Source organism: Genypterus blacodes, unplaced genomic scaffold (genome assembly GCF_046128005.1).
Source record: "Genypterus blacodes isolate CSIRO-AG114 ecotype Tasmania unplaced genomic scaffold, CSIRO-AGI_Gbla_v1 ptg000056l_1, whole genome shotgun sequence".
NCBI lineage: Eukaryota > Metazoa > Chordata > Actinopteri > Ophidiiformes > Ophidiidae > Genypterus > Genypterus blacodes.
Window position 1 is genome coordinate 468778 of NW_027466868.1, and position 18922 is coordinate 487699.

The 18922-nt window shown below is 47.4% G+C and overlaps 1 protein-coding gene across 2 annotated transcripts in view; it reads right to left on the reverse strand.

The window, feature by feature from the left end:
• Positions 1-18922, reverse strand: part of mgat5 (alpha-1,6-mannosylglycoprotein 6-beta-N-acetylglucosaminyltransferase) — a 53917-nt gene that overhangs the window by 18464 nt on the left and 16531 nt on the right. The window contains exons 4-9 of one of the 2 annotated variants that reach the window (XM_076152402.1): positions 10393-10469; positions 8531-8620; positions 5243-5314; positions 3385-3546; positions 2257-2426; positions 1055-1189 (exon numbers count right to left, since the gene is read on the reverse strand). In XM_076152402.1, coding sequence (XP_076008517.1) covers positions 1055-1189; positions 2257-2426; positions 3385-3546; positions 5243-5314; positions 8531-8620; positions 10393-10469 — 706 coding nt within the window. Of the gene's footprint in view, positions 1-1054; positions 1190-2256; positions 2427-3384; positions 3547-5215; positions 5315-8530; positions 8621-10392; positions 10470-18922 lie in introns of both variants that reach the window. The other variant, XM_076152401.1, reaches the window with a different exon arrangement.

Genomic DNA, 18922 nt, shown 5'->3' on the forward strand with positions numbered 1-18922 from the left:
TATACCTGGAGAACAAAGCCTAGCTGTATCACCATTCCTGCAGAGTAGTAAGAAGCTGGATGATATAGTAAGACTGATAACAAGAAGCCCAGGGCAACAATAAAACACATTAATCACTCCCTTTCCCCCAAAACACAAACCACACACAGACACAAAAAAGGAACAATAATGGAACAATTTAATGCTTGTTCACATTTGGAATCTGATATCCGAACAACTGTAAGCACCGGGCTGAGATGAGTTCAGATAGTTCAGCCCTGCCTCACAGAAAGTTCCAGAAGTTGAAGAATTTGAGACTCTCAGAGGCCAAAGAGGCCAATGATATAATTAACTCCTAAAGGGACTCGGCGAAATAAAAGACACTTCGGGAGGCGCGGGGATGCAGGGAGGGAGGGTGATGACAAAAAGACAAGAGCTGGGAAACCTTTGTGCAGTGAAAGAGTCTGAACTCTCTGACAGTCCTCCTTAAAGAGCACCTCCAGCTCCGACGGAAGTGCTGGGCAGAATTACTGCATCTGGACGGTTCGGGAATAAAGTTGAATCAGTTTCCTCAGGGCACTCGGTGAGCGGATGCAGTCTGAGGTGTTATGTCGCAAACGGACAAAGCCCGGTGACAGGCACAGGGAACCGAGAGGCCCATTAGTGGCCCAGACTTATTGTTCCCTTTCTTTTCCTGTCCACCGGAGCTGATGAGAGCTTTCTCAAAAACAAAACCAAGAAGGCCTCAGCCACCGCTCTCAGTGGAGCAATCAGACACGGAATAGAGCTGCTTGGGTCAAACATTGCAGACAACAGAAGCTACTTCGGTGTTTAGGGAAATGTTGCTGATGTGTGAGGCTGAAAATAGAACGCATTGTTCCGCCAAATGCCAAACAAAAACTAGTGTAAACCCAAAGTGACTCCAGCTTGCAAGAGAAGCCATTAAAATCACAGATAGCATCGATTCCACAATTGTAGAGAGGCCGATTCAAGTCACAGGAACTATTGTTGCTAAAAGGTAAAGGTTTGAGTTTATACTGATATTTCCACTGTGACATGTTTTCATTGTACTTACTGGTAGTGAACCCAGGAAGGTCCCAGTGTCTTCTTAAACTGGGTGAGGCCGACGATGTCAATGTAGATGAGCTCGACCACCTTGTCCCCCTGAGTGGGACAGCTGGATTTGTTCCCCATCACCTTGCGCATGATCCTAGGGAAGAAACGTTTGCCGTCAAGAAACAATTTTAATTTGACAAAAGCAATCCAGACATATAGAGGAAGGAGCCGTCCGAGATGTGGCAGTGACTGTTGACCATTGATGCTTTTTTTTTGGGGACTGATCTTCTTCTTGAAAGCCAGTGGCTGCGGCCAAACACAGCAGGGGGGGGCAGCCACGGTTAGATCAGGCTTTGACACGATTAAAGTCATCAATGTCAGGGTGAAAAGTACCAGTACCATCGCCTCTGGTGCAGCTGCAAGAGGGGATTTAGTGAGAAGATTCTGTTTTTCTAAGACTTGTGAATTATCTACAGTTAAGAGCTGACTAATGCATCCAATTGGAAACATGTTTTGCAATTTGAGGCGAGAAAAGCTGGCATTTCCAATCGCCTGCCTTTGGAAATGTGCTGAATTGGGGTTTATCGTGGCGCGTAAACGCTGCTGCTGCGGCGGCGGCGGCTGAGTGATGAGGAGGGTTTACACGTGCAGGAGATAACTCAGACACACAAACCTGACGCACGTGTCGGGACGGACCACCGGCCCTAGTGTCGGGAATCAAAAAAATTGACCTGGTGATAATTGGATCGTAATTTTTGTGAAGCCGACCGTGAGTGTGGACCGTTAAAAAATGTAATTACTGCCTTAAACCTGTCAACAGGAAGTAAAAGAGCTAGACACGGTGGAAAGAGTCAGAGCAGAAGTTCACATCCCGCTTGATATCACCGACACGCCACCCGTGACATAATCTTTACGACTGAACAGAGAACAGGAGTCTGCATTCAAATTCGGCTTGGGTAACACGCTACAGCTTTCGGTAGCAGGCAAACAAGTCAGCAAATACACCCAAGGGAGACAACTTTGCTTATCATCAGTCAAATAACCTCAGGCAAATACCTAACAGGGATATGTTGACTAACCTGGAGATCAGGACGCTTTCGGTAACATTGAGGGAATTATTTCATTTATAAAGCGGACCAGGTGAGCACACCGCCTTTGTCTTTACTACAGGTTGCGTGTTTGATTTTAACAGTATTATATTAAATGTTTGTTGCTACTGACTCTTTCAGCTCAGCCAGGGAGGCGGAGATGCGAACGTCGTGGCCCAGCAGGTACAGCGCGGTGATGAGGTCGCTCCACTGGACCAACTCGCCGAGGGGGCCGCCGCTGAAGGCGTTCTCTGCTATCTTGAAGCCCGACTCCTTGGTCAGGAGGCCCAAGTGGACCAGGATCTGATGGAGATAGAAAAGAGAGTCTGTCTGTGAGATGTAACAGAGATATCTAAGGTTAAGGGACTAATAGGTAAGACATCTGAAACACCCTCAAACCTCTCCTTTTGTAGATAAATGAACACCTAGATATTAAAAATAGACATGAATACAAACTAAAGAAGAGCTTTTCTTACGGCACCTCGCCTGCACAGCTTTCTCATTAGAACAGACTGAGACCTCAAGTTAACTAAGGGACTTTCCTTGTGCAAGCATTCCTGTAAATGATCCTGTAGAGCATTGCAGTAAGAGAACAGGCTGACACACACCCATGCACACTCTCACACTCTCTCTCATATACACACACACACACACACACCCTGACAAGGTGTTCTGAACACCACGTTTCACAACAGGAGCAAGGACGTAACACCAGGCTTCCTCTGAAGCCACGGAACACGTTTTTCCACTGCTGAAAGCCTGCGAGCCGCAAAAATTCATGGATTAATATGAGCAGATTAATATCCAGAAGGGATTAGGGACTGAAATAAAAAGCCACGCTGGAAGTTGACTCTTGCCAGTGGAAAAGGGCTCTTTCTTTAATTATAGGCTGGACAGACAGACAGACAGAAGGACAGACAGACAGGTGAGAAGGCTTCTTTTCCTCTGTGCCTGTGTGTTGCCACAGGTGATGCAGCTTTGCATCAGCACACAGGTGTCATGGGAATGTGAATTATTAACGAGGCAGGTGGAATGTGTGTGTGTGTGTGTGTGTGTGTGCATTATTCAGCGACGTGAGCCGCGACCACCTTGGCACACAATGGAGTATCCATGTGAACATGTCTCACCACCACCCTCATTTCCCCCAGCATGAGGGTGCGATTGACTGAATGGGTGTGTGTGTGTGTGTGTGTCAGGACAGTTCAGATGCTGCATTCTTGAGGCTGTTAACCTCGTTTCACTTCTCATCATCTGCCTTTACCTTCTTCCTCCGACGCTTGGCCAGGTTCTGCTTGCCGGCCAACGAGTGTACTGCGCCGACCCACGGCTCGGCCATGCGCTTGATCCTCAGCATCATCCAGCGGAACTCCTCCCTCTGCGACATGACGCGGTGAAGCTCCTCAAAGCTGGTGCGGATATCCGTCTGGACATGGGGAAACAGCGGGACAGGGTGTCAGTGTGAAGGCTGGTGCTGGTTTCTGCATTTATGCTGCTTCCACATGGACACAAAGCTTCAAAACTGACACATCTCTCCAAAAGAATACAGTGCACTACGACTCAAACATGATATTTTACGACGCGGTGACTACTAACTGCTTTATTATGCTTTGGTCTTCTGCCTCTATGGCCTCGTCCCAAAGCGATGGTTAAAATTTCATCTGATCTAATACAGAATTGCAATATTTATGACTCCAAATTGCCAAAGGCTTGTTTTCTCAGAGTAAATACAGAATGTTGGGCCATCCATGAGGAGAGGAGAGGAGGAGAGGAAAGGAGGAGAGGAGTTTAGGCTCCTGATAATTTCACTTATTGATCCAGTAATCTATATTTGTAATCTCTATACTCCATCACGTCTGTGTGGAAGTATAAGAGAGACGGGAAGGAGCAATCGAAATTGTAAATCCTCCTCAATCCCAACTGAAAATAAATCTATCAATAATTCACAATTCATCCAATTTGATATGGAGGAGTTGAGATTATACATTAGTTTAAACCAAATGTAAAGTAATGAATCTTCTGAGCGGTTTAATGTCGGCAGGCTGACTTGATGGAGCGTCGCCAGGCCAACCGTGCTGGCGTATATATGGAGTATGGCTCTAGAATCCATGACAAGCATTTTGAATAGATTCATCTGTTTTAATGGAGTAATTGATTACAGTCCATTAACGGTGACAGCCCCGCGGGAGTTACGGCGCTCTTGCTGATACCACCTTAAACTTAACAAAGACTTTTCAAGGACCTGCATACTCGGTGAGAAGATCAGCAAAAAAAAAATAAGGGAGAGGAGGTGAGGGAACGCAGCCCGGGAAGACAAAGAGCAGAGGAGAAGCCGCGCCGCCATTAGCAGCTGCTAAGGTGCCTGAAACAAGGCAGCTCCGTGGCATTAGCATCCCTCATTGCGACAGGAAATCACTTCCTCAGACTGAACCTATTAAAATCTTGGCCTGAATTAAAATCTGGAAAGCCTTATCAAACGGCATCTCAGCACCACTGAGGGCTCAGCGCGGTTGATGCATCCAGAGAGGGGATGAAGAGTGCTTAATATTGATCCTTCACCGGCACAGGGAGGGAGGGAGGGCGGGCGGGCGGGTTGTGTGTGTGTGTGTGTGTGTGTTTTAATGCGATGCTACTGTGGACTGCCCGCAGGCCCGCAGGCCGAGGGAAGCATCCTGAGAGGGATTGTAGTGAGATGCCGAGCTTGCAGGGCCGGGAGATCATTATTCCAGATATGTCCCCCGGTCCCGTCACTTCCAGCTTTGGTCTATGAGAATTGAGGGAATCTCTTGTGCCATGGAGTCACGCAGAGTCTCAGGCCGCCTGCTCCTTCGCTGCCATGTTTTTAGTATAGGATTATATATACCTGTCGGAAACAACCCCTCCAACTTTGCTCTGCTCCCATGACGACGACGCCTCGTAAAAATCAATTTTCTTCGGGGACTATCTTTCCTGACAACTAGAATAAACAGTGTATAAGAACGCGCCTGGCACCAGGTGTATTCGTGGAGTTGGAGTTTGTCGTGTCATTTCCTGCTGTAGTGTATAAATATGGTGACATTACAAAGGATGTTGGTGCAGAACAGGAAGATTCTTACCACAAGGTCTGGGGCCGACATTCTCACCTGTCTCCTCCTGTCCATCTCTTCATGCAGAGACTTTGTCCTCCAGGGCAGGCGTGGACACCAGTTCTCCACCTATCCCAACACACCCAAAAACACCAACACGTGACTTTGGCGTATCGCTTTAAGACTTTGAACACACACACACACACACACACACACACACACACACACACACACACACACACACACACACACACACACACACACACACACACACACACACACACACACACACACACACACACACACACACACACACACCGCAAAATCAACTAATGCCAATAGCTGTGGTTAAGCGCGAGGCCTCGTTAGCGCCACAAACCTCAATAGAAAAATACGTCAGCGTTACGACTGCCCACATTGTAAAACCGAAGCTGGGAAACACACACACACGCACACAAACACTGTTCGTGGGAAAACTGTGTCGGTGTCAAACATATGCCACGCTGTTGTTTGTGGGCACAGCTTGCCTGCGTCTGTGTGACACTGACACACCTCTCTGTCATAACACTGAGAGGGTGATGTAAATGAAGCGTCCCTCCTCTGCTGCTTCGTGTCCTCGTGTCCACAGACGTCCTTGCATGTACGAATGATGAAAAGTGGCTTTGCGTGTGTTCTGCTATCTTAGCGAAGGCTTAAGTCAGCAAAATGCCAGGAATGAAGGACGGATGTTTATCCTCTTTTTCAAAACAGCATTTACCCTGCACACACACGTACGCACACACACCACCCTGACCTCAAATAGCACACATCAATCATGATATGTTGCCCTCTGCGGTTTGCCGCTCAGCAAGGTTAACGCGATGGTGGATGAGTATGAATTATACATGGCAAAAGGTGTGTATATGAGCATGAGCATGAGTATATAGAGTGTGTGTGTGTGTGTGTGTGTGGGTGTATGTGTGCGAGGGCTACTCTTAACAGATGAGACAGATGAGACGTTTCTAAATGGAAATACATGCATATTACCATGGCGACTGTGAGATCACGTGACTACTGAGTGGAGGCTGAGGATTGTTATGCTGGTACTAGAGAGAGAGAGAGAGTGAGAGATGGAGAGAGAGACAGAGATATAGTGAGAAAGAGACAAAGTGAGAAAGAGAGTGAGCGTGAGAGACGGAGAGAGTGAGTGAGAGACGGAGAGAGTGAGAAAGAGACAGAGAGAGAGTGAGTGAGAAAGAGACAGAGTGAGAAAGAGAGAGTGAGAGAGAGAGAGAAAGAGAGAGTGAGAAAGAGACAGAGTAAGAAAGAGAGAGTGAGAGTGAGAGGCAAAGAGAGTTAGTGAGAGACAGAGAGAGAAAAAAGAGAGAGTGAGAAAGAGACAGAGAGAGTGAGAAAGAGACAGAGAGAGTGAGAAAGAGACAGAGAGAGTGAGAAAGAGACAGAGACAGAGAGAGAAAGAGAGTGAAAAAGACAGAGAGACAGAGAGAGAGAGAGACAAAAAGAGTCTATCCATCTGTTTTCACTCCTTATTGTTGTAATAATATTATGTGTGTTTCCATCTGCTTTGTCAATAGAAGAGGTCCTGGCTAAAGCTCACAGTAGCATTGAACGTATCTGAACTGAGCCCACAGAGGGAAGCTCTGCTGCTCGGTGTCAGGCCTCAGCCTCTGGGTTCCCTCTTAGTTCTCTGCTACGCTTTTGGGGTTCAAATACAATATTCATGACAGACGAGGAGGGAGAACTGCAAAAAACACCTATGTTAAGAATTCATTCAGTCTCACTCAGTGCTGACATCACACACTCTTTACGATACGGTCTTTAGAGTTTACAAAACCACACTTCTGCACGGATACTGAAGGGAGACGATTTCGTAAACCACAACTTGTTCGGGACAGAAAGTGTCTAAACACAGGTCACCCACTCTGACAGCGCGAAAGCTGTGAATTAAAGTTCCTTCGCTTAAACACCGGAAAAAAACAAAGGAATGTTTCCATTCCAAATGTTTCTGCATTCTGACTTCACTCTGAACAAATGACCAAAATTCCTTTTGACATTTTTGCAATGTATGAAGAGAGATCCATAACTAAACAAGAAATATGAAAATTGACAGCTGTGATCTCAGCTGTGATCTCAGCTGTGATCTCTCTCTCTCTCTCTCTCTCTCTCTCTCTCTCTCTCCCCCTCTTACGGGATGGAAGTCTCATTTAAATGATGCGTTTCCCTGGAAAGGACGTTGTGTGTAGTCTGTAAAACCTGTTTGGAAGCCGGTTTCTCCAGAGCAAACTGAATTTATGATTCATTTCACTGTTGTATGAAATCCAATACGCGTTGCTGCAACACTTTGCTACAGGGTGGTAACGTTTGATTTTCCAGGTCTCATCAGGTATAAAGCGCATGTCTTTCCGCAATCTTAATTATATTCATATAGTCTGATTCAAAGTTTTTTAAGACTTTTGGCCATGTGGGGTCGTCTGCCAAAGAGAGATCATGTAAAATTAAAGGTGTCAAAGTGTCCCGTGAAGAAACGTGAGTGGTCCTACGTTAGTGCGCTTCAATAATGGACGAGCTGGCCTCTGCCGCTCTGGCTTGTTTAGATACAGAGGCAGGACTGCAGAGTCACTCCACATCTTCAAAAAGCTCCTCGCCTTTCACCCCTCCCTCCCCACCAACATCTATTTCCTCTTTCTCTCTTCCTCTCATATCTTCCTTGTCAGGCTGGCTGTAATTTGCTCTCATTAAAAATGAAAGCCCCCTACACCTTTTCTTTGCTCTTATTTTTAGCTATTCATCCGTATGTGATCGCTCTCGGGTTACAGGGATCTTGTCAGGCTGCTCGGCACTGAACCTTGTATTTCTCACCGAGGGCTGCCTGCTCTGCCGAGTTGGTGATGTATGAATTGCAGTTTTTGCTTTGCTCCTGTTACACTGACAGTGAGTCACTGCAGATAAGAAGGACTAGAAGAGGAGCTAAATAACTCCAGGAGGAGCAGTAAAATGGGAATGTTCCCATTATGGTTCATCTTTTGAAGATGAACGCTAATATTTTACACTGAAGTTGATCTTCACTTCATCTATAAATTAGGCTATTGCAGTTTCCCCAGTTTTATTCTCCTCACACTAGAAAAAGCCTCTCAAGACACACACACTCTCCACTTGCAACACATTCTTAACATTTGTACAAATACTTAATTAAAGAGCTAAATTAATACGACAAAACAATAACAGCAGCTTCTGTCTTTGTGTAGCTGCAGGCAGAAGGCACTTACAATTATTTAGATTATTACGATGAGCGAACAATACCGTTTATTGTATTAGCACACACACACACGCATGCTGTACACTCACCTCGCTTAGGTAGATGAAGAACGAGCACGTGGATCCATCCACACCGTACTTGCCGTAGCAGGAGTCTGAGCGCCACATCTCCTTCATCCACTGAGGAGGAAGAGGAGGAGGAGAAGGCAACATTAACTCATGACTCAAACACACACAAACACACACTGGATACCTCCACATATTCCCCTTTGGGACTCACTAACCGACGCTTTGGAAAACATTTTCATCCCAACAATGCAGCTCTTTGTTTGAATGCGGAGGGCGTCAGGTGGACGGTGGCGTTTTGTGCGCAGGTTGTGAAGCTGACAGAGGAGACAGTTTCCCATTTGAAGAAGCCGCAGAACAGAAGCTGCTTAGAGAGGAGTTCACAGCATCGCCCGGCATATTCTGGACTCTCTCTCTTACTGCTTGGAGGCAGGACTGTGCTTAAAGGTCACTGCTACGAAGCCCGGCGCACTTCTGGGGCGGGAAATAAATGAGAAACGATTTCTTCTTCAGCTCAAGAGTCCAAAGGGATGACAGCGAGGTCGTTCTGGAGCTACAGTATAGTCTAGTGTGTAAATATGGGAAATACAGTAGAGGAATGTGAAAAGGATACTGCTGACTAAATGCAGGCACGCTTAGCCAGCCGTCGGTTGAATAACTTCAGGTTGTGTAAAGGATAAAAGATGGGATATCAGTGTCTTCACCTGAGGGAGTTTGTGTGTAATGAGATAAACAGGTGTCAAAGCTCCTCTGAGACGATTCACCGCAGGCAGACTTTAGTGTCTTTGTCTTTTTCCTTTGAATACGCCCAATGAAATACGACACTGACGACGTATTAAAATAAACAAGTTCATAGCTTTCCATAGGGAGGCGGAGCCGAGGGGCCGCCCATCAGAGAGGATTGGCGGGTGAAGGCATGTCAAATGAATTAAGTCCTATTTCTGTTTAAATGACAAGCTGAAAAGTCCATAAAAGGGAGAAAATGGAGATGTCAGATGTTACAAAGGCCGGGCTGTGTGATGATTAGGGAGAGACACTGTGGATTACGGGCACAGTGACAAGAAGGGGGCCGACCAGGAAACCGTGAGGAGTTGTGTTGAATATAACCCACAGCCAGAAGCCAGGGACGGATCCTGTTTCTCTCCTGAAAAAACATGCAAATACAGGTGAAATAAGAGCTCAGTGTGTCTGTGTGTGTGTGTGTGTGTGTGTGTGTGTGTGTGATAGTGGGCTGTCTGTGGAGCGAAGGCTTTGGCATCGCCTGGCACCCGGGCTGGACACGCCGACAGTATCATCGGAGGATTGAACAGATGGTGTGTGTGATAGTGCCCCTATCAGCTCCACCGAGACCAAAACAAACACACACCGAATATAAAGAGACAATGATTTGAAATACTGCTTGCGTTTGCGTCCGTCGAGTGTGTGGCAGCTCAAAAGCAAATGGGCGGTTTTCTCATCCCGCAATATAAAGATCAGAGGTCAACATGCAGCAATGAATCATGATATGCAGTCAATGTACATATGACCCCGACTCAAAGACTTCAGGGAGTGCTTCCATTACCCAGTTTTCAATTTGTAACATTTGCAGATTGCAGGGCAGTGGAAACCCTGCTGGGCTCTCAAATCTGTTGCCAGCACCTGCGGTTCTGAAATATTGTGTTCCACTTCACATCAACAGAGCATAAAAGTGTATTCCTGATGCCGTGGTTCAAAGGTTTAAGTGGTGATCTGTATGCGCTCAGTGTGCACGGTGCAGTGATGTTTTCTCCCTCTGAATTTCTTTTGGTTCCAAACCCTCTTGTTCAACCTCGATGAAGAGGGGAGGCTGAAGTCAAGGGAGTGAGAAAAGGGGGGTAGGCTTAGCTTTGTGTCAACATGTGATTCACCTTCAGCTTGCCCTCGCAGTGAGGATATCCATCCAGAGGCGGCAGCTCACACTTCTCCTGGGCTCCGTTTAGGAGGTCTGGAGAGAGAGAGAGGGAGAGGGAGGGAGAGGGGGATAGAGAGAGAGAGAGAGAGTGAGAACTCAATAAGGTCAACTGAGTCGACATGGGAGTCTTTCAGTGTTTGCGGCTTGCACAGCTTGTGTCAGCGTCACACAGGAGTTGCATATTTGAGCAGCCACGCACACACACACACTCACACACACCGACACACCCGTTAGTACACATTTGACAACACCAAAACAGAGTGTTAATGAGATCCATCTTTCTGTGGGTGGCAGAGGAATGTTGTAACGTCCGCTTAAAAAAAACCCATGACCTCTAAAAATGCCTACAGGGAGCGACGACAGGCTTCCAACAAATGTTATCAGTGCTTTCCAAGTCGCCCGGCAAGAAAAAGTTTGGATAGACCGCAGCAGTGTTACAACTCTTCCCATGACTTCATCATGGGGGCAAACGGGGGAAAAGGTTGAGTTGGATGTGTGAGTGAGAAACGACTGTAAGCAATCGGAGTGCCATCACGAGCAGAATGGGACAAACGTGCGTGACTGCTCACTACAAGCTGCTCTTTGTGTGTGAAAAACAATAATCCAAACCAGATGGAAGCGAGCTGGTCGGCGCTGCAGCCAGTACAGCTGCGCTGTTCGCTGCTCCATCCAAAACCCCGCCGCTTCGCCAAGCAGTTTTCTCGGTCGCGTCGTTGAATAATTAGCGCTCAGAGTTTCGGTTAATCAAGCTTTCCTAATTGACTATAATGACTCTTATCGCGGCAAAGGCATCGCCGACGAATTCAGGTCAGACGCTGCGCAGAAACCTTCACTGCTGTAATAACCGGGATCCAATTAATAACGTTATGGACCGGATAGAAATTATAGAGATAAGACAAACAGTAGCAGAACAATGGGGGGAGGTTATTCTTATTATTTTACATTATTATATCTTATTTTTGATTGAATTACACTCGTTGATAATAGGATATCGCAGTCGGGGCCGGGGTCTTAAGGGGTTTTTGTCACAGTAAAGGGATTTTCACTGCGTTTCCAGTGACAGCAGTGACTATGGAAACGACGGCTAATTTCAAAGTTAAAACAAGATTAAATGGTTGAATATTAAAACGAGGAGATGAGCTGTCGATGTTTCTGATCCCCTGGAAACAGGAGAGATGGGAAGGGACGGGACAGGAGAGGGGAGGAGAGGGGAGGGGAGGTAGGACAGGAGACAGTAGTGACCTGGTGTTCCAACAAGGTGACACAGTGGTAAGACCGGTGCGGTGCTCTGAGTGTGTGTGTGTGTCTGTGTGTGTGTGTGTGTGTGTGTGTGTGTGTGAGTGTGCCAATATCAGGCCCGGTCCAGTTCTCAGAGTCACTTTCCTTTTTACATTTTAGTTTGGCTCTACTAAGCGCCAAATGTGGGAAGTAGTAAACCTTAAATTGAATCTTCTAACACCCATGGCTGACATTATTGATGTGACAATATGTCCACATTCTTCTACAGGCGGGGCTGCGGAGCTGCCAGGACTTCAGGCCAGCTGCATATTCACTGTAAATCTGGGGGGGGGACGACAGCTGGAGGGCCGGACGGTCGTCGGCCAACTGTATCCATCTCTAATCTGAGCTCCATGACGACGGGAAACCACAAAGAGCTGAGACGATGCACCAAGAAGTATTGAAGATTTAGTAGAATATGAGCTTATACAGCAGGTTAGAGACGCAACATTGTCATTTTGTTTAAATAAATCCACTTCCCTTCATGCTCTGTGATACATCAAAGTGTTTGAAGCTGGTAGGGATTAAGAATCTCCCTGAAGGACACTTAAGTTGAGCTGTAGGACGCCGTAAAGGACCCATAACCTTCTGTATCAGCTCCTGACTGAATACCTTTAGTGCCTGAAGTGAAAGACCAAAGGAAGTACAGAATGATTTTCCTCAACGATGGTTCACGTGAAGGCAGATAACATATTTTTCTTAGAGCCAAGTTGACTCCGCGGGTGCTGAGACGGCGAGGGAATGTTCGCACCGCCGCCTTCGCAGCTGCAGCGGCGGTGGAATCTGATGGCAGACACTTCCCGAGCGTTTGTTTGCAACGCTGGCGCATGTCGGTGGAACTGATTCTGTTTCTTTACACCGCCGCCGCCGTGTCACGGTTTCACAGTTTACACAGGCGGCGGAGGATTTTGACGAGAATCTCTTTAAGGATCTCGTAACGGGTATGGATTTTTAAAAATAACTCTGCTGTGGTATAAAGTCAGTGAGTAGGAGTGTGGGAGGGAAAGGCAGATATCTCTCTCCTGTATGTTCCAGGAGGACAAAGCCGCCGTAGGATTAACATATTGTATGGGGCCATATAATCACCTCTTGATATCCCAATTCAGAGGCATTAACGTCATCGCCGCTGACCTTTATAGCCTGGAGATAAATAATGCAGGAGGGCAGGCTGCGCTGGGGAAAGATAAAAGCCTGGAGACAAACAGCAAGAGGAGGAAATGAGTTCCAGCGTAGGGGCTTTGGGATGGTGGGAGGCGATGAAGGTGTGCGTTTGGGTCAGGGGCGAGCAAAGGGTCGGGGGTGACGGGGGACGGCCTGGGAGGAGGAGAAGCTTTCGAATTTCTGAACCACGAGCGATTCGGACCTGCAGCAAAGTCTTTCCTTTCCTTCTTCCTCCTCTTCTTCTTCTGCTGCTGTCTCGCTTGAAAATCTTTCTACCAACGTCACACATTAGACAGAAAGCGATCAGCCCAGGTCTACTCGTCTTGTGTAGGTGTAACGAGTAATATCTGTTGTGAATTGCCACGTCTACACACAACAAAGGCTGCTATACTTCTTATCGCACTCTCTCAATATTTGGCTGGAGGTTTGGAAATGTGTGGGGTAGAAGAAGGCGTCGGTTCTCTCCCACTGCTTTGAACCAGGGTGGGACATTGAATCCACTTCAGATCCTAGTGGAGGTTTAGCCCGGTGTGGTTTTACGAAACAGCAAATAGCTGCGATTTGAACAAACACGGCAAAAGGTGAGGAACGCTCCAAACTGCAGCCGTTATGGGAGCAGCGCTGTGCCCCAGGCGTACCTGAGAAATTATGCTAAGCCGATTTCTTTACAACCTCTTATTAGTTTTAAGGCCTTTGCACCGGCCTTGTGCATGACTGATAAAAGGGAAGTGACCATGAAGCTTCATTTCTAATCTGTTCTTATTTTCCGATCAGTTCCAAACTCCAAAGTTTGCGGCCACAGAACAGATGGATCATTTCCTGGGTGCTCAGTCAGCTGGGGACAAGGAGCACAGAAGACCAGGAAGCTTCAGAGCAGCAACCAGGGCAGGATTGAAGCTCTCCATACCTCCCGCCGAGCCCCATATGTGTGTGTGCAATGCGTACAAACAAACCCCAACTGGCTTGTTTTTGCTTTTCCTGTGTCCTGATTTCCATGCATCACACTGACAACTCCATTTACTGAGAGTGGTGCGTAAAAAGAGCGCCGACGTGTTAGTTGTTATTTGGTCGAGTGTCTGTCCTGTACAGAAGGAAAAGCTCGAGCGCAGACGTCGTTATCTCATCCCTCATAAGCTCACTCACCCTGTCGGTCCAGCGACAAACACGCCTGCCAGCCACTCTGTCATTTGTTCTGTCGTTCAGCCGGTCGGCCGTCGAGTGCCAGAGCCACCAGGCGAATCTTCTCCCGGCTCTAATCAAGCAGAAGGAGCCGTTGCCAAGGAGCGTCTAAATATAGCTTCGCTCATAATCAAACGCAGCAGAGGTGGCGCTGTTGCCAAGAGGACCGATTTCTCATCGTCCACGTCCACCAAAACAAAAGCGAACAACAACGACGTGGACGAGACCTTTATTACAATTTATATTCATTTAAACGTGGCGTGGAGCGACACGGGAGGTGAACCCTGACTGCTGCAGCGTCACGCCGCATTAACGCAGCCCGGTGTGGACAGAAGGCAGAGGGAGACGCGCTGGCATGCATAATGACACTGTGTCAGCTGTACTCTGGCAGTCACGCCTGAGGGACAGAAAGGGGTGACGTCAGGTTTGAGTGACAGGCCGCAGCAATGGTGTGAGGTGCTAAGCCCTGTGCCAAAGCGTTCCTACTGTAGGTCTCCAGTGACAGCCAGAGCAGACACCAGCACAGTTGATTATTAATATATTTATACTGTCGTGTCTGATTGATGTAGCCCTTCTACAAAAGAGCTTTAACAAGAAAACAAAGGCCCACGTCATAACTTCAAATTGCTGACAACAACACCACAACACTGCAGCACAGTGTTGAAAGATGTAAAAGAAGGGCCGACACAGTATCAGGGCAGAAATAACAGAGTAGAAAGCAAAGGGAGAGAACCAAAAGCAGAGGTAGAAAACAGATGAGATCATTCAGACTTGTGTAAGACGACCGAGTGCCTCACGGTGCTGAGGTCACCGTACGCCTGTTCCTAGCACGCAGTGTTGGCCATCTGATAGCCCTTAAATAGCACAGCTGAACAATAAGCTATACTACACACACACACACACATTTTCCCCTTTCCTCTCTGTGTGTTTTGTCCAAGTCCATGAGGTAATTTGACATTTGACAAATCCAAAATCGGATTGACTCCATCTGGTTTATGTTACTCTCTCTCTCCCCTCTCTCTCTCTCTCCTCTCTCCCTTCTCTCTCCTCTCCCTCCCCTCTCTCTCTCTCCTCTCTCTCTCCTCTCTCCTCTCTCCCCTCTCTCTCTCCTCTCTGTTCCTCTCATTCCCAGTCTCGCTGAAAGTCACGGTGGTTTGGTCGGTGCAATAACAAACACGCGTGGCGTCGGCCGACTGCATTTGCATCACATTACCTTAGAACACACAGCTCATCAGCTTAATGACAACCTGGTTGGAAGGAAATAAAGTGACTTAATGGTGAAAGGTCCTTTCATCCACCAACTAACTATACGGGGGAAATTAGGCTTTTGGATGCACTCTGCGAGGAAAATCAAAGCCATCACTGTGCATGTGTGTGTGGGCGGGTGTGGGTGTGTGTGTGAGAGACGCAGAGAGACAGATAGAGAGAGAGAGAGAGAGAGAGTGAGTATGTGTTTGTGTACATCTCAAGCGGCAGAACATTAGTTGGATATAAGGTGGGCTGGCTAATGGACGGTGTGTTCTTCACCACAAAACACCAACAGCTGGGGAGGGAGGGAGGGGGACAGAGAGAGAGAGAGAGAGAGAGAGAGAGAGAGAGAGAGAGAGAGAGAGAGAGAGAGAGAGAGAGAGAGAGAGAGAGAGAGAGAGCGAGAGAGAGAGAGAGAGAGAGAGAGAGAGAGAGAATAGACGGAATTTCTCAGTTGTTATTGAGGAGCTTTTCTTCCCGGAGCCTTTTTAAGGATGCAGAAAGACTTCATCTAAGAGAACAGGAATGGAAATAGCCCAAGAAAGGAAACTGGCGTCATTCTAAAGGGGACAGGACGCAAAGTGGGGACGTTTTGGGACAAGAGCTGGACTCAGGGGACGTCATTCAAATACCCCAATCAGCAAATGTTACAAACTATAATAAGCAAAGTCTGAAACCCCTCATGTTGAGCTCCGTGATAGTGTTCTATCTCACTGACTATTCTCATTTCACCCGAAAGTCGGATCAAGTACCGAAAACAAGACGTTGGAAACCAGCAGACCTGCAGAAACGTAGCTGGGTAATGCAGACTAGAGTGGGGTGGGGGTGGGAGGTGGTGGGGCTTTCAAGAGTGAAAGCACACGTCTCACACCTTCTCCGCTCCACAATGAGGCAGAAACCGCATCCAAACTGTCCTTGCGTAACCCGACACTGCAGCCCGTTATCGGATTCTGATAGAGAGGAAAGGCTGTGATCAATCCATCTGTGTGTGTGTGTGTGTGTGTGTGTGTGTGTGTGTGTGTGTGTGTGTGTGTGTGTGTGTGTGTGTGTGTGTGTTTTAAGAAATCGGATCGGTGCCACGGCTCTCTGCGACGACAACCCAGGGGGCGATTTAAAGACAAGCTGGGGGTTTTGGCACGGAGAGAAAGCCTTGATGAAGCTCTCCTCATTGCACAGTCATGACTAATGTTCTGCTGTTGATGTGAACAAATGGCACAGAGCCGTGAGGTTTCGGCGGTGGGACACTTGTGGATGGGTGGGCGGATGGAGGGGTGTGTTGTGTCTGGGGAGAACTTTTAGTGAAAATGAAGAAAAACTGTAAAACAACAAACCGCGCTTCCATCAGGGAAACATTACCAGCCACCAGAAATTTGCATTTCCTGTTGGCGTGCCACTGCTGCTTTCGTTCACGGGCTTTGCAGCGTGACAAAACAATGTTCGGCGCGTGCAGCTAGCGAACTGCCGAGCCGTACGATGCGAAACCAAACGATTGTCTCAGTTGCAGTTTCTAGCTCCCCTAAAACCAAAGTGTGCGGGTGTCGTGCTGAGACGCTCAACTGGGTACAGGCGCTGACATTTACGTGTCCACCAGGGGGCCGGAATTCACTGATGGAGCGGCAGTCGGATTATAGGCTGCATAATGAGTGTGTGTGTGAATGCGTGTGTATGTCAATTCTGATTTGAATGATGCAAATTGGATGCACAGCTGGTTAGCAAAAAAGCAAATCTTAAGTCCCCTCTCAGTGAGCGACGCTACGGATGAAGAGTTATGTGAAAATACAAATTTGGTGCAATGAAATGATTAAAAATACAACAAAAAAACAACTTCAATACACTGCATGTAAATGTCAGACATTAGAGCGTTGTTACCCCTAAAGAAAGTGTTTTGTGTGATTTTCGAGCTGGGCTGGGTTGCGCCACCTGTAAAAATAGATCGATAGAATTTGCTTCTTTTGTGTGGAGACATTAAATGTGATTAATCATGCAGCAGTCTCGGTGTTCGAGTGTGCAGCAGAGCACTTAATCACTCCATGGGCTATTATACTCCTCCTATCACGGCGGCAACAGCAGCGCATAAATCTGAGAAATGAAACCGCGTTTGATTGCTGGCTGGAAAAATAAGGTCTAGATGAACTGATGCCCTCTCCTCGACGTGTCATGGCTGGCTCAGGAAAACACGCGGGGCCCGCTGCCAACCTCTGTTTTGCCCGTTCCGTCTACTGTTGTGTGTTTATGTTGTTGGATGGAGTAGCGTTCCCATGCCAACATTCTTAGTGGGGTTTGGGAAGACTTTCAAAAGTTTTCTCCTTTCCACTTCCAAGAGTGCTGGAGTCGGGCCGAAGCCTGGTGCGCCGGCCCGAGCCGCTCCGCCAAGGCGAATGCTTGGAAGACGTCGGTACAACGACGCGGAGCAGGCAGGACGCTAAGAGAAGACAAAATGGCTCTGCTGTTCCTCGCTGTTTGTACACAGCTGTGCTATGAGATGAGTTGGATTGCGCCCCATGTTGGAGTGGTCCAGCATTTCTGGGGATTTTTAAACACCCTGGCCCAGGACTTCAGACTTTTGGGGTTCTGGGGCCTAAACTAAACTAAAACAGGAGGAATCCAGTTCCATCACAGCCACAGCACTCAGGATTTCTATTCTCTTTTCCATTTTCCAGTTTACTGAGGGATGATGACTAACAGGATTCATGTAAGTGTTATAGAATGTATGTGGGAGAGGAAAGCATCACCATCTTAGGGCTATTGAGTGTGTGTTGTGCGTATACATAATTAGTATTGATCTTCAGCATGCCGAGGAAGTAAACAAGCCTTTCACAACATAATGGAGATCAAAGGCTCAAAATACAAGAGGCGGAGAAGATGATTCAGTATTAAAATGACCGCTGAACGGTGACTGTGTGCACAATGTAAAGAGCAAGGACGTTTCTCCATTAGCTGTGGTGGTCAGGCGGCGGTTGGAGTGATTGTCCTATTTCCAGAAGGTGAACTGGATCACGTATCATCGCATACGACAATGGTCACGCAGGCTCTTACGATGACAGGGGTCAGACGATGACATTATCAAGTAAACGGAGAACAAGCAACCACCAACGGCATCCCTGCACTTCTACATCGACTTTTTGCGTGGAGACCGTGGGCTTGGTTCTCGTCTTTCGCTGTGAATGCTAGAAGTTGACCTGCAAGCAGATCGGTAGCTGCGGCTGAAAAAACAGCGGTTAGCCGTGAGCGAGTCTCTGTCCACCGCACAAAGGATGGGTTCGGAGAGAAAGGATGCACACACATCAGCCAAACATTTGCTGGAAGCGTGGGTGAGGATTGGACGGACATCGATAGCAAAACACTTACAAAGGGAGGTGAAATATAACGAGAAAGAGAAAGAGAGAGAGAGAGAGAGAGAGAGAGAGAGAGAGACAGAGAGAGAGAGAGAAACAGAGAGAGAGAAACAGAGATAGAGAGAGAGAGAGCGAGAGAGAGAGAGAGAGAGAGAGAGAGAGAGAGAGAGAGAGAGACAGAGACAGAGAGAGAAAGAGAGACAGAGAGAGAGATCCAGTGAAATCTCTCCAGCACCAACAAAGCTGTTCATTCTGTTTCAACTTCTTGTTGGAGGGTGTGTGTGT